Source organism: Nymphalis io, chromosome 23 (assembly GCF_905147045.1).
Source record: "Nymphalis io chromosome 23, ilAglIoxx1.1, whole genome shotgun sequence".
Lineage (NCBI taxonomy): Eukaryota > Metazoa > Arthropoda > Insecta > Lepidoptera > Nymphalidae > Nymphalis > Nymphalis io.
Genome location: NC_065910.1, coordinates 9,464,253 through 9,478,437, shown reverse-complemented (window position 1 = coordinate 9,478,437; position 14,185 = coordinate 9,464,253). Strand labels below are relative to the sequence as shown.

Below are 14,185 nucleotides of genomic sequence, written 5' to 3'. Positions count from 1 at the left end.
GACGAAACTTTTTTTTACAATTTGAAATTTTTAAAAAGTGTACTTTATTAAATATAACATCTAATAATAACTATGCAATTAATAACTTGGGTTAAATAAAATAAAATAATTAACAACTTGATCTCAAAAGTTAAACGAAATATAAAAAAGAAAATGCTATAATATATATCATATAAGACATATAAATCAAAATATACTTTTAAATATGTCTCAATATATTTAACAAAGACACGTCAACAATACTAAACTTTTCACGTACGGACGAATTGTTCGTCGATACGAAAGCACAACAGCCATTGTTTATAGTGATTAAATGGGACTTTTGTTGTGTTCGATGGGGCGTTAGAATACCATAATATTTGTATTGACATCGTTTTTGTTTGATATTAAAAAAAATATATATATTTTTATTTTTCCAACATTAATCACAGCTGTACACAAAAGAAAAAACAACTTATACAGTAAAAGGTTTTAGCCAAACTTAATTCTTAATCCGTTAGAACAAAGTATGTTATCGCTTGTAATTACATTTGCTCACTAATAGCTAAAAAGTAACAGAACACTACAACGCCTTGGAGTAATGGGCCATAGAACATTGTAAAGGACGACATTAATGTTTATTTTAAGCGTTAACTTTCCATTACGAAAACTATATATTAAATATAATATAATAAAACATAAACCCCGAAAATTAAACCAAATTAATATTTTTTCTGATAAATGGTAAATAGAAACAAACATACAAACAAGATCGCGTTTACCAGAAAACACAAAATAAATATATACAATAACAGCCTGTGAATGTCCCACTGCTGGACTAAGGCCTCCTCTCTCTTTTTTGAGAAGGTTTCGAGCTTATTCCACCACGCTGCTCCAATGCGGGTTTGTGGAATACACATGTGGCAGAATTTCAGTAAAAATTACACACATATGCAGGTTTCCTCATGATGTTTTCCTACACCGTCAAGCACGAGATGAATTATAATCACAAATTGTGACATAAACAATGATAAAAAAATCTTGAATTTGTAATATATAGATACATAATGAATAGACTTTTTGGTTATCTTGTTTCATTCGAAAATCTACATCGAATATCCAAAATCGTAACTTCGCCACACAAGCGTAGAAAATTCGTAAATGTATTGAGAAAAATCCTCCCTAAACATTTTTTACTCGCCTCTCACCCCCCAAATAACGGAGGGCGGTGAGTGCTAGTGCATTAGACAAATTAGATTATGACTAACCCGATGTACATTGCCGAGCGGAACACACGAAATTGATCCTTAATAACAATGACATAAATAACATATTAGCAACGATATTGTGAAAAATAATATCAAAAACGTTTCACAAGCTTTCCGTGCTTTTCGGGTATAGACCAGCAACAAGCGTCTTGGGATTACGAATTAATATCGCTTTTCGCATAAAAAGGTCACTTAAAAAACATTTTAATCCATAAAGAATATTATATAGAGTGATGCATCGTTCAAAGTATTAGAAATTTCAATCACTTGCTGTTCACTGGAGGATCATAGAGAAAGTTAATTTAAAAATTCGTTTTTATTACTAGTTTTCGTCTACGGCTTCAACCACGTATTGGGGGGGGGCAGGCGTTAGGTATAAAAATTAGTAGCATCTTTCATGGGGCTCAAGCTTGCCTTGTAAAAGATAATAATATAATTGGGATTAGTAGTTTTTACGCGAAACTAATAAATTCGCATTTTATAATACTAAAATATATTTAAAACTAGTGTTCGTGTTGGTGGAGGGGGTTGTTATAAAAAACTAGCCATTATCCTTCCTCAGTTTCTTCGAGCATGCTTCATACCAAATTTCATCAAAACCGATTTAGTGGTTCAGCCGTGAAAGCATAACAGTTATTTTCGCATTTTTTATATTAGTAAAGATCATAAGCAACATTGTTCCTTGTAAACTGTGTTTTATTTATCTTTTGTCCATATGGCAAATTTTCTACTTAAAAACGCTAAATCGTACAGGTATGCTTTGTAATAAAAAATACTTATAAAATAGTAAAAATCTAATTTTTCTCTCTTTGTCTTATGTACAGCAGCGTTCATTAAAATTTATTTTGATATTTTTATGAACAAAAGCTTTTTTTTACAATCCAAAAGAAATCATATTGTAACCTTGATATTGTTGTGTTCCGGTTTGAAGTGTGAGTGAGCCAGTGTAATTACAAGCACAAGGGACATAACATCCTAGTTCCCAAGGTTGGTTCAAGGTTCTGGAAGTTGGTGGCGCATTGGAGATGTAAGCGATGGTTAATATTTCTTACAATACCAATGCCACATACCATCAGGTGGCCCATATGTTCGTCCGCCTTCCTATTCTATAAAAAAACCTCTAAAACACTATCTTTTTTTACAATATTTCTTTGAGAGAAATTCATGTAATTGTCAAGAATGACTATAATATTTAGAAGTTTCAATAATTTATTTTCATATTTTTTTAATACATTTATGTCTGAGCCTTTTTTTATTATATATTGTTTATATAGCTTCGTTACGTTGGAAGAGTGGAGCGGAAATGACGTCAAAAATTGACACTACAAAGAAGACAGCTAATTATATACATATATAGACTATTTGAACCGCAAGAGAAGTAAAGAAAAATAAAAAACTGACATTTAATCGACGCGATATCTCATTCACGACATTGATCATGAATTCTCGAAAAAAATGCGTTTTGAATGTCGACAGAGTTATTATCGGAACTTTGGAAGTTAAATTAAAAAAGAAATTAAAGTGGATATAATTAATTGAGTGGAATAGTGTTGTATATAAGTAACGATATATTAATCAAAAACTGTAGCGCATAAGATATCTGAGATATTAGCGATCGGTTGGAATGTAATAAGCTAAGGTTTATTTACATCTACCATCTTTAGAATAAGGCTTTATGTATATTTTGATTGCCTCGTTGGTCTAGTCGCTTGATGTAAGGACACAGACGCGGAGATCCTGGGTTCAATTCCCAGGTCGAGCCCATAAAGTTATTGAGTTTTTCTGTCAGAAAACTCTGAGTAGCAGCTCGGAGTCTGGAAGTTGGAAGTGTGTCCACTCCCGTGCCTCGGAAAGCACATAAAGCCGTTGGTCCTGCGCCTGAACTCTTTCCGGTCGTGTCAGATAGCCGTCCCATCGGATTATGAGAGTTAGGGAATGGAGAGTGCACCTGTGTTTACGCACACACTTGTGCACTATAATATCTCCTGCGCAGTTGGCTAATCTCTCTTGAGATTGGCCGCCGTGGCCGAAATCGGTCTGGAGCACAATATTATTATTATTATGTACATTTACTTATCAATGACTGATAGTACATGAATGTAAGAAAATCGAAAATAAATTATATTTAACTATCACACTCGTACTACGAACAAGTATAATAACTGTTTTTTATATAATTATATGACTTATATATTATATAACAAAATGATTTTACAACCGTAATTAGTAACAATTTCGTGTCTAAAATTCTAATATTAAACAATCCAAAAATTTGACTGACCTGATAATCTGATGCGCTCTGTTCCTCAAGAAGACGAGGACATCCACTTCCTCCTTGGGCTTGTTCCCTTGTTCCTCGTGGATGCGGCTAGCGCACAGCACGGAGTCCAGGGCGACGGACAGACAGTCGGCCAGCTGTTTCGCTAGTTCCATCTCCTTCTGATCGTATTGGAGATTTTTGTCCTACAGAAATAATTACATATTAATACAGACAGTATCTCGTAGTCAGGCAGATATTTCCGTTTCTCAATAAGAGAAGATTTGGAGCTCATATTATCAAGATGTTTAAACGCGGGTTAGACACCCAAGCTGCTGAGTTTCGTCCACTCAGGTTATTCCGTATGAACATACTCGAAATTCGCCGCAGAAAACGGTCGTCAAATGTCAGAAAGTTTTACGCAATATTGACCGTAATCATTAAAACATTTCAAGAAGACAAACATCAAAATCGTATATCACCATCATAAGTCGGCTGTCAACACTTTACGGGTGAGTAATGAAGTGAGTTATTAAAGAATAGCACTACCGGTTTCTTAAAAATGTTATCCTTCACCGCAGACTACGAGATGGGTCCGTGTTGTGCGGAAATTTTTCAACCCACAGAAACATTGATAGAAGTTATTAAGATTTGAAAGAGTGAACCAATGTTATACTGTCCACCAATCATCAAACCAATGGTTTACTGTCACCATAACAAGGACAGCTACATGACTAGCTCGTCTCATTTTTCCTTATATCTTATTACTATTCTATCTCCTACAAAACCAGGCCACTATATCGAGCAGTTCAGTTCCAACCTAGATCCGCAGCCCTTCCCTTTTACGGAGATTTTATATATTAATTTATTTTCATCCCTTACATCGCCGATGCGCCACCAACCTTGGTAACTAAGATGTTATGTCCTTTGAGCTTGTAGTTTTATTGTCTCACTCAGCCTTCAAACCGAAACACGACAATATTACATATTGCTGCATGGTACAATGTGAAATATGCGATGAGTAGGTGGTACCTACACAGACGAACTCGACTGTTGTAGTCGACCTACCATCAAGTTTAAAGTGTGAAGGAACTTCTTTTTTTATATAATAAATCCTTAATCTCGGGGCCTCATAACAGAACGAAGTAGACACGAGGTCGTGAGTATATATTAGACGGAGAATATAGAAAAGTTCACGAACGTAAAAATGCAACGCACGCCGACCATTAGGCGAGGTTACGTAGGTATGTGCTGTATCAACGCGGGGCATTAGGGATCGGGAGCGTTCACTACGCGACAGTTACTCGACTCTTCGACTATTCTGTATTAATTTGACGTTTCTTAAAATACAATCTTAATATTCTTAAATACAGTATTTAATGTAAGTTTCGTAACATAAAAACGAATATTTACTTCAAATTAATAACAATCAATAGTCGATATAACACTAACTCTCGTTTCTTAATCACGCGTATAAAAATACAAATTTCGCATCATCGAATGTACAAAGTGTGACATTAATTGCAATACATAGGCAGTTATATGTGTTAAATTTATATGAATTTTCGAAAAACTTGAAGCGTATTCCAGTAACATAATATATAGACACCGTTGTTCGAAAAGAAAAAAAGAAAAACTTATCTCTAAACTAACAAATTTGGCGCGTACGGCGATCTTATCGTCGAGATGTTCCATCGCGGACCTCGTAAACAACTAGATTTACCGCATCGCGCGAAAAACGTGCAAAAAATCAAAGATGGCGTCAATGATAACGACAATTAACAAGGCGGCCAGCGGTTGTACATTTTAATAAGTCCTTTTTAATTAGCGAGATTGAAATAAAGTATTTCGAAATCGAGACCAAAATTTGAATTTGAATAGCAGGACTTTTTTTTTGTGAATTTATCGACTTTGATATTTAACTTTAATTATAAAATATGAATGCATTTTTATTAATGTATCAGTAATCTATTTAGGTAAGATAAGCATCGAGATAAGATATTTACCAATTTAAGTAAAACGTCAATTAAGTATTATCCAAAATTTGTGATAAGCGAACTGATGAAAAAGATTTATTTTTTTTAAATAATTAAGTATTTACAATTATATCTCCACTTACAATTGTACAGGGGAATTCATTACAAGCAAAAAAATAATAATTTGTTCGGTTTAAGAAATATAAAATACACGGGTTTTATGAAAGTGTACCTGACCTAATTTCAGCCATCTCAAAGACTCGTCCACTTCGCAGAAGATATTATAGTATACAAGAATTTGTGCACAGGGGCACTATTAACTCACATTTATAATCTGACTCCGACCGAAGAGAGATCAGGTACAGGACTTTATTTGTTTTTCTTTGCATTTCATTATAAACTCTGAATCGGCGACCTTATAAGATATTAAGAAGCAGCTAAATCAACAAAAAAGTTAGTCGTATGAACTTTATAAAATGAAATATATATAATAGGAAAAAAAAATACTGTTCATTTAACCAAATCTAATAGCCCAAATTCTGCAGTGTGGCTCTCAAACCGTTTCGTTATTTCCTTTACAACGATTTATATTTTACTTAAATGTTTTTATAAAAGAAAAAAAATATTATTTTTTTAGGATATCATAGTGTACACATATATTGAAGTGGTTGTATGTGTTAAATGTGTTAAAATTAAACGTGTTAAAACTTACAAGTGTGCGGTGAAACTCTGCCCTGTATCTATCCAGCTAGTAGAAAACAGGGTTGAGAGAAAAATATTTTTAACTTATCTTTAAGGGAGGAGACGTTTATCCAGCGTTGTTACTTTAATTTATACTTAACTACTTTACGTATTAAGTTTTAAGCTTAATTTAAATTTGTATAAAAACCCTCAAATGCTAACGACTACTAAAATTTATGATTTTATTCAAAAATTAGATGAACATTAACGTATACCACGAATCGATTCGCATTTAACGAAATCAAAGAGAGAAGATTAACATATAAAATTAGACATTTAACGCAACATATAACGATTATATAAAAAAAATACCAAATGCATATACATTTATTTTGATGTTAAAGATTTCCAAGCGATAGCGATAGCGTCAGATCTTGATCAGATGAGCGTAAATTAAATGTAAATGAAACCTTATAATTAACAATTAAGAATACGACCAATCAAATATGATTCTTTATTACAAATATGAAATCGAAAATTTGGTATGTCGTACTTGAATTTAAAAAGAAATAACATTTATAATTAACATTTATTATTATTTTTTTATAGAATAGGAAGGCGGACGAGCATATGGGCTACCTGATGGCAAGTAGTCACCAAACGCCCATATACATTGGCATTGTAAGTAATGTCAACCATCGCTTACATCAAAAATGCGCCACCAACCTTGGGAGCTAAGATTTTATGTCCCTTGTGCCTGTATTATACTGGCTCACTCACCCTTCAAACCGGAACACAACAAAAACAAGTACTGCTGTTTTGCGGTAGAATATCTGATGAGTGGGTGGTACCTACCCAGACGAGCTTGCACAAAGCTATACCACCAGTAAATGTATTAATCATGTATAGTCGAATGGGCTTCTAGACGTTTTTGCGTTTGTAGTAGTGCACCGTCACCTGATAAATAAATAACAAATGTCGGTAAGGTAGGCTGTGCACGCTCGTCTGGGTACCTCTCACTCATCAGTCATCGTACTGCAAAATTTATCTGACTGCAGTTATCAATATATATATATATATTAAATGATATTTAGTGCAACGTTAATGATTTCTTTAAAAGTATATGTTAATACATATAGGAAGATGGATATGGAAGATATTTAAGAATATCTCAAACATCGTCAAATTAATTAATTTTCAAACTTAATTAATTCATTATATATAGCCTTAAATCTCACTTGTATACACGTTATGTATTTAAATTTCATATTTTTTATACCATTTATCATAATTAAAAAAAAAAAACTAGTTACAATTTTAACATCAAGCTCAAATATGAACGCGTTAGAACTTAGTGCGTATGAGACAGAAGCAAAATATTTCATTTAAAATGTAACATACTAATTTACATAAAATATAATAATAATAATAATAATATCCGAGGACATTTTTCACACACGGCCATCTGATCCCAAATTAAGCTTGTACAGAGCTTGTACTATTTAAACCAGACAACTGATATACTACATATACTATTTTTCTTTTGTAAATACATACTTATATAGATAATTACACCCAGACTCGGGACAAACAGACGTGTTCATACACACAAATGTCGGTCCTGGGTGGGAATCGAACTCACAACCTTCGGCGTGAAAGGCAAGTATCTACCAACCACGCCAACCGGCTCGTCTAATATGTGTATACATATTATCATTAGACGAGCAAGTTTACTGGTTAGTATAAACGCTCCCCGTGGATGCATTAGCGCCGCTTTTAAGGCGCCCGCCCACTCACCGCTACCGGGTGTGTTCAGGGATGACCATTGTTAACGTAATTCAATTATTTCTTTATAGAAACATCTTTTGAAAATAATTCAATATAAAATTTACTTTCAATGAAGGTTCTTAGAAATGCATATTTATATATTTTTTTGGCTATATATTATTTAAATACGAAATATACCATAAATATAATGCACTACATAAATTCTTACGCAAATAAAATAACGATAAAATACATTTATAGTAATTAAAGATTAAATTTATATAAATATATGTCATAACCAATAGGATAAACATAATACATTACAAAATAAAAAATTACCATTAAAAATATATATTTTGGGCTTACAAGCTTAATTTGGGATCAGATGATTAAATGCGTGAAAAATGTCCCGGGATATAATTATTATATATATTTCAATAGATAAAAAGTGGCAACCCTAAGAAGGCAAAGGCGCGGCCGACGTGTACTTTATACGAACGACCCCGCTGTTTAACCGCACACGAGCTATACTAGACATATAACAATAATATTGCTCAAGTGTATATTCTTATTTATTTATATACTTACAGCTCCAGATATTATATTAATTAGTTAGAAAAAAAGGGAAGATGTTGCAGTTGAGTCTTTTTGGTTATAATTATATTAATTATTTATATTTATTGTAACTTAGTATTTAGTACTTAAGTTTTTATTTTATTTAATTTTAATTTACTTGAAGAAAGGGAAGGTGTTGTAGTGGAGTCTATACCTGGCTAGTGATAAAGAAAGAAAGTCAGTTGTCAAAGAGGTGATGTCTATAATTTATATACAGTACAGTAACAGTAACAGCCTGTAAATGTCCCACTGCTGGGCTAAGGCCTCCTCTCCCTTTTTGAGGAGAAGGTTTGGAGCTTATTCCACCACGTTGCTCCAGTGCGGGTTGGTGGAAATTGGAATTTACATATACATGTATATATATGTTATTTAGTATTTGCTAGTTACTAACGCCAAACATGAATATTTAGTATTGTATTTCAGTTTGAAGAGCAAGTGAGCCAGTATCTACACAGCACAAGGGATATATCTTAGTTACCGCATTGCCGTTGTAAGGAATCATTAATATTTCTTCCAGTGCCGTAAAGTGGCACAAGTGGTACAGACAACAAAACAATGGTTCCTTGACCATTTTTTTTTTGTTAACTCAATATTACATTAATGGACTTGTAAATTGCTAAATATAGCAAAGCATAAACTCTATTAATGAAAAAATATATACAATAATATATTATTATTATTATTATTATTATTATTATTATTATTATTATTATTATACATTATATAATTTATGTTTATGATGGTATAACTTTAACTTTAGTTTTTATTTATTTATTTTATTATTAATATGTCTGGTCCTCTCTTTATTGTACTCATTATGTATATATATATACATATAACCGTAATTCATAGTCAGTACCTTATATTTACAACCCTTGTAATAAAACTATAAAACTACTAAACGAAATCGTCCAAGAACATTCGTAAAGGTTGGCGACGTCTGATTGAAGAACATCAAAACTAACAATCCAGAAAACGTTCGTGAACCCTTTTAAACTGATAGAAAAACTTCCGTTTAGGGAGCTTGTTTATGGTCAAAGAGGATACTGGCATTTATTGAAGCTAAATGAAATTATTTTGTTTATGGTTAAATTTATAGACTGCAGTGTAATATGGTAACTAATATTTTATTGTTATCTGTTCCATTAAATTGCGTACACACTTCTATTACTAGACCCCAGTTGAAGAAAAAAAATTAAAATATTTAAATCAATTATGTATTTAAAAAATATTTAAATAGTTGTTCCTTTTTTAAAATGTTTAATCTGTGGATATTTAATTGTTATTTTAAACCAACTTTAAGAAAAAAAAGGTCTATTGTTTTCTACATTGATATTGGTTAAATGTATATTTGTATGGATAAATTAGTTGCAATTAAATTAAGAAGAAATATAAAAAGCATATTATAGCATTAGCATCCTATTGCGTCAATATATTTGTCATTAGGTTTGGGTTTAAGAAATCAAGAATACATATTTATTTCATACAAATGTAATTATTTGAATGAAAATAAAAGTCATTTTATTTTATAATAATTATGTTATTTTAAATCTACTAACCTACATAATATTAAAGCGACAAAAGCTTTGAACCTCTTTAGCTGGAGAAGATTTCCAAAACTAGGTAACTAACGCCATCTATGAAACTTCGGAAGAAGCTTACACGACCGGTTTATAAAGTAACTTCACCAAAAAAAAGTACTTACAAAATCCAACAGATGTCACTTTTCATATTATATTTCTCATTAAGAATATCATATTTTCTTTGGAAATAAAGAAATAGAGTAAGTAGAATCATAAAACACGACAAAGCCGAGGAAGATAGTGGAAAAATAACAGTGTGCGGCACGTACCATCTGTCGCGCGAGCAGCGTGGCGATGTGCACGCACGTGTTGGTGGCGAGCAGCTGCGCCGCGCTCGCCGTGCACGCCGCCAGCGCGCGCGACACCAGCAGCGCGCCCGTGCACACGCACCTGGCGCACCAGCGACACTTCATCTCCCGCGTTCATTATATGCCCGCTCGATATGACCACGATCGTTTTTATTGGTACCGATGTATGGTAATATGAGCTTTGATCATATGTTAAATATTTTTATTGTTTACTGTGATCGAGAAAAGTTCCTTCGTTTTGTCTTGTCAGTTCGTAAAGAAACATATTTTTACAATATGCAATCAAGAATTATACTGAAGAAAAATTATATTTTATTTTATTTCTGTGTTTTTCTTGTAAATCTAAAATATTTCAGTGCCATGTGTCAGTTATGGCTTTTGTTTTTTATTATATGATCAGACAATCAATATATAAATAAACTCACTTGGCAGATATCGGTGGGTTGAGATCCTCCTTCTCAGCGGCCACGGCGAGCATCTGCGAGATCACTTTAACAGCTTGGAACCTTTGTATTGCCATCTTCTCTGTTATGTTTTGCTGTTAAAAAATCAAAAACGGTTCCATAGTTGCATATCTCAAAAAGCTCATAAAATATAACATGAGAATGAAGGAATGTGTTCGTGCATCATGTAGATTTTTAGAGATTTGATTGAGATGGAGGGAGTACCAATCGCCTCAAGCGCCACAAGGCTTAAACATGCTTAATCTGTATATATAACTCGTGTCGTCGACAGCGTTGATCGAACGAGTTCCAGATATTGAATATTCAATTGAACATTTTCTAGAATTTTCTTCAAACATAATAAAAAAGTACAGTAATTTATTTATAAGCAAAATATATCATAAAAACCTTCTCAAACTTCTCCATTATTCTATACAGCTCGTTCATCTGCTTCTCCAAGTACGGCAAGTCTAAGTCGATCTTGGTGTTGTTCCTGTCGCTCCGGCCACTGCCGCGGCTCATGTCACTCATCGAGCTACAAACCGAACTGGCCTTGTTCAGCGTCGGCTTATCTTCTGCGTTCTTCTTTTTCTTATTCTTCTTCTTCGTTTCCTTCTCAGGTTCCTCGGGAACCTTATCGGGTTGACTACTCGTTTGCGGTTCTTCGGGTTTAGTTTCCACGTTTGCGTCTTTACCTTCCCTGTTGACATTTCCTTCGTTGTTAGAGTTGACGTCGTTACCTTTCTTATTTTTACCTTTCTCTTTCTCCTGCTTCGTTTCGACGTCACCGTTAACTGCTTTACCTTTTTTCTTCTTACCGGATTTATCTTCTTCGTTTTCAACAACGTTCATATCGTTTTTTGTGTCGCGTAATAGAGGAGCTATGATGTTCCGTATGGAACTTATGACGCGGTAGACTTTGCTCGTGACTGGATTCAAGAAAGTGTCGAGTGTTGTTATGTTGTCATCGAAAATTGGGTTTGAGTGCCCTCTGTTGGAATAAAAAAACGATTAAAAGGTTGTTTAATTATTTTGTTTACTTCATAAAGAAATAATTGTTATTATTTTTACTATCATGTTAATGTTGGTTAAAATGAAAATTTAAGTTTATCTACTAGATGTAATATGGCTTAAAAAAGTAACAATTTTTTGTATTTCAATCGTCGAAAAAATTATATTGCTTCTTACGCAGCGAGCAATTTCTGCTTCAGCTTCCTAGCCTTTTTCTTAATCGCCTTCTGTTTCTCTCTTTCTTTCCTCTCTTGATCCTTACTGCCAGTTTCTTCTTCAACTTCTTTGGGAATTTGATCTTGGCTCTCTGATGTTGTCTGATAAGAAAATGAGTTGGCTACTTATGACGCACAATAATATGTCCCATATAATAAATATGATATAAATAGTACATAGCAATGAGCACAATTGCCGTGGAGTACCGGCTTAGTATAGTACTCCCCCAATCTCATCCCGTGGGTGTCGTAAGAGGCGACTGAGGGACGGGGAAAAGGGGGGATGGGCAGCAGCGTCCCCCCCCCATAAACATCTTACACCCCTACTGCGCTCGCCAACACGCCTGCCCAGCGCGGCGAGTATGGGCAAACCCTCCTTAATGGCAGATGCGCCCAAAAAAAAGGCCCCCAGTTACCGGCAAGCCCGCTAGGCCCGACCAAGGTAGCGGTCGCGGTATCGGCAGGGCAGGGGGTGCTAAGAATCACCGGTTCACGGCAGGCTACCGTATAAAACGACTGCACATGGCAACGTACAATGGACGCTCGATGAGGCTGGACCATCACCTCGCCAAATTAGAAGTAGAGTTAAGTCATATAAACTGGCATATACTGGGGTTATCTGAAGTCCGAAGACAAGGGGAGGTCACGATAACTCTAGAGTCCGGTAACTTACTCTACATCCGCGAAGGTGATAACCTCTCCCAGGGTGGTGTCGGTTTTCTAGTCAAAAAGGATCTCATTAACAGCATTGTGGAAATCAGTAGTGTGTCGAACCGAGTAGCGTACCTTGTCCTAAAACTTTCCGACAGGTACTCCCTGAAGGTCGTACAGGTATATGCGCCAACTTCGACATACTCTGATGATGTGGTCGAAGCGATGTACGAGGACATCGCAAAGGCCCTCAACGACACCTCGAACGCCCACTACAATGTTGTTATGGGTTTAATGCTAAAGTGGGAGTACAAGATAGCGGTGAATCGAAAGTCGGACCTTACGGCTTGGGCTGCAGAAATCACAGGGGGCAAATGCTGGTAAACTTTCTCGAAGCGCAGGGGCTCTTTTTGATGAATTCTTTCTTTCAAAAGAAGCCTCAGAGGAGGTGGACCTGGCGAAGCCCCGATAACGTGACAAGTGACGAGATAGACTTTATCATTTCGAATAAAAGGCACATATTTAGAAATGTTTCAGTGATCAACCGGTTCAATACCGGAAGTGATCACCGCTTGGTTCGAGGCACTCTAAATATCGACTTAAAAGCCGAAAGATCGAGAATGATGAGGTCTACTCTCCGACCTACCATGCTCCAAGCTGCTCAAGGCTCCGAAAAGTTCCAAATGGAACTTCAAAATCAATTCACTGCGTTGGAAACCGTAAGCAGCATTGATGAGAAAACCGACACGCTGGTCAAAATACTGCAAAACACATCCCGCAAGTGTTTTCCGCCACAGAGAAGAGACAACGCACCAAAACTCTCTGCTGAGACACTCGAGCTCTTGAGAAAACGACGAGAACTACCATCGTTTTTGTCAGATAAGGCCTTAAATTGAACAATAAAAACGCTGACGCGACGCGATCTCCGACGCTCCAATACCCGTGCCATCAAGGCTGCGATTGAGCAAAATCGGGGATCGAAAGTGTTCACTCGCAAGTTTGGGAGGCCGCGTCTGACAAAACTTAAAACTGAAAATGGTGGGGTCGTTACCTCTAGGCCTGAGATTGTCGGAGAAGTAAAGAGTTTTATGGGCAGTTGTTCTCTTCAAGATCGGATAAACCCGTGGGAATCAGTATTGATGACCAGCGCGCCCCTCTTATGCGCCATTACTCCGAGGAGCTCCCGGTCGTTGACCAAGGCGAGATTAGGGCGGCTCTAGAACAGCTTAAAAACAACAAAGCTCCGGGAGATGACGGAATCACAACAGAGTTACTTAAGGCAGGCGGGACTCCGGTCCTGAAAGAGCTAGCAAGCCTCTTTAATTCCGTCATCCAACATGGCAAGACCCCGGAAATGTGGAGCGGGAGTGAGGTGGTACCGTTTTTCAAGAAAGGTGATAAAACCCTCTTGAAAAACTACAGACCAATCTC

At 35.3% G+C, this 14,185-nt stretch overlaps 1 protein-coding gene across 1 annotated transcript in view; it reads right to left on the bottom strand.

Annotated features, from left to right (window-relative positions):
• The window catches only part of LOC126777490 (S phase cyclin A-associated protein in the endoplasmic reticulum), a 74,760-nt gene that overhangs the window by 42,918 nt on the left and 17,657 nt on the right, over nt 1-14,185 (bottom strand). The window contains exons 12-16 of the mRNA XM_050500498.1: nt 12,066-12,205; nt 11,286-11,868; nt 10,860-10,972; nt 10,396-10,516; nt 3,529-3,710 (exon numbers count right to left, since the gene is read on the bottom strand). Coding sequence (XP_050356455.1) covers nt 3,529-3,710; nt 10,396-10,516; nt 10,860-10,972; nt 11,286-11,868; nt 12,066-12,205 — 1,139 coding nt within the window. The remainder of the gene's footprint in view (nt 1-3,528; nt 3,711-10,395; nt 10,517-10,859; nt 10,973-11,285; nt 11,869-12,065; nt 12,206-14,185) is intronic.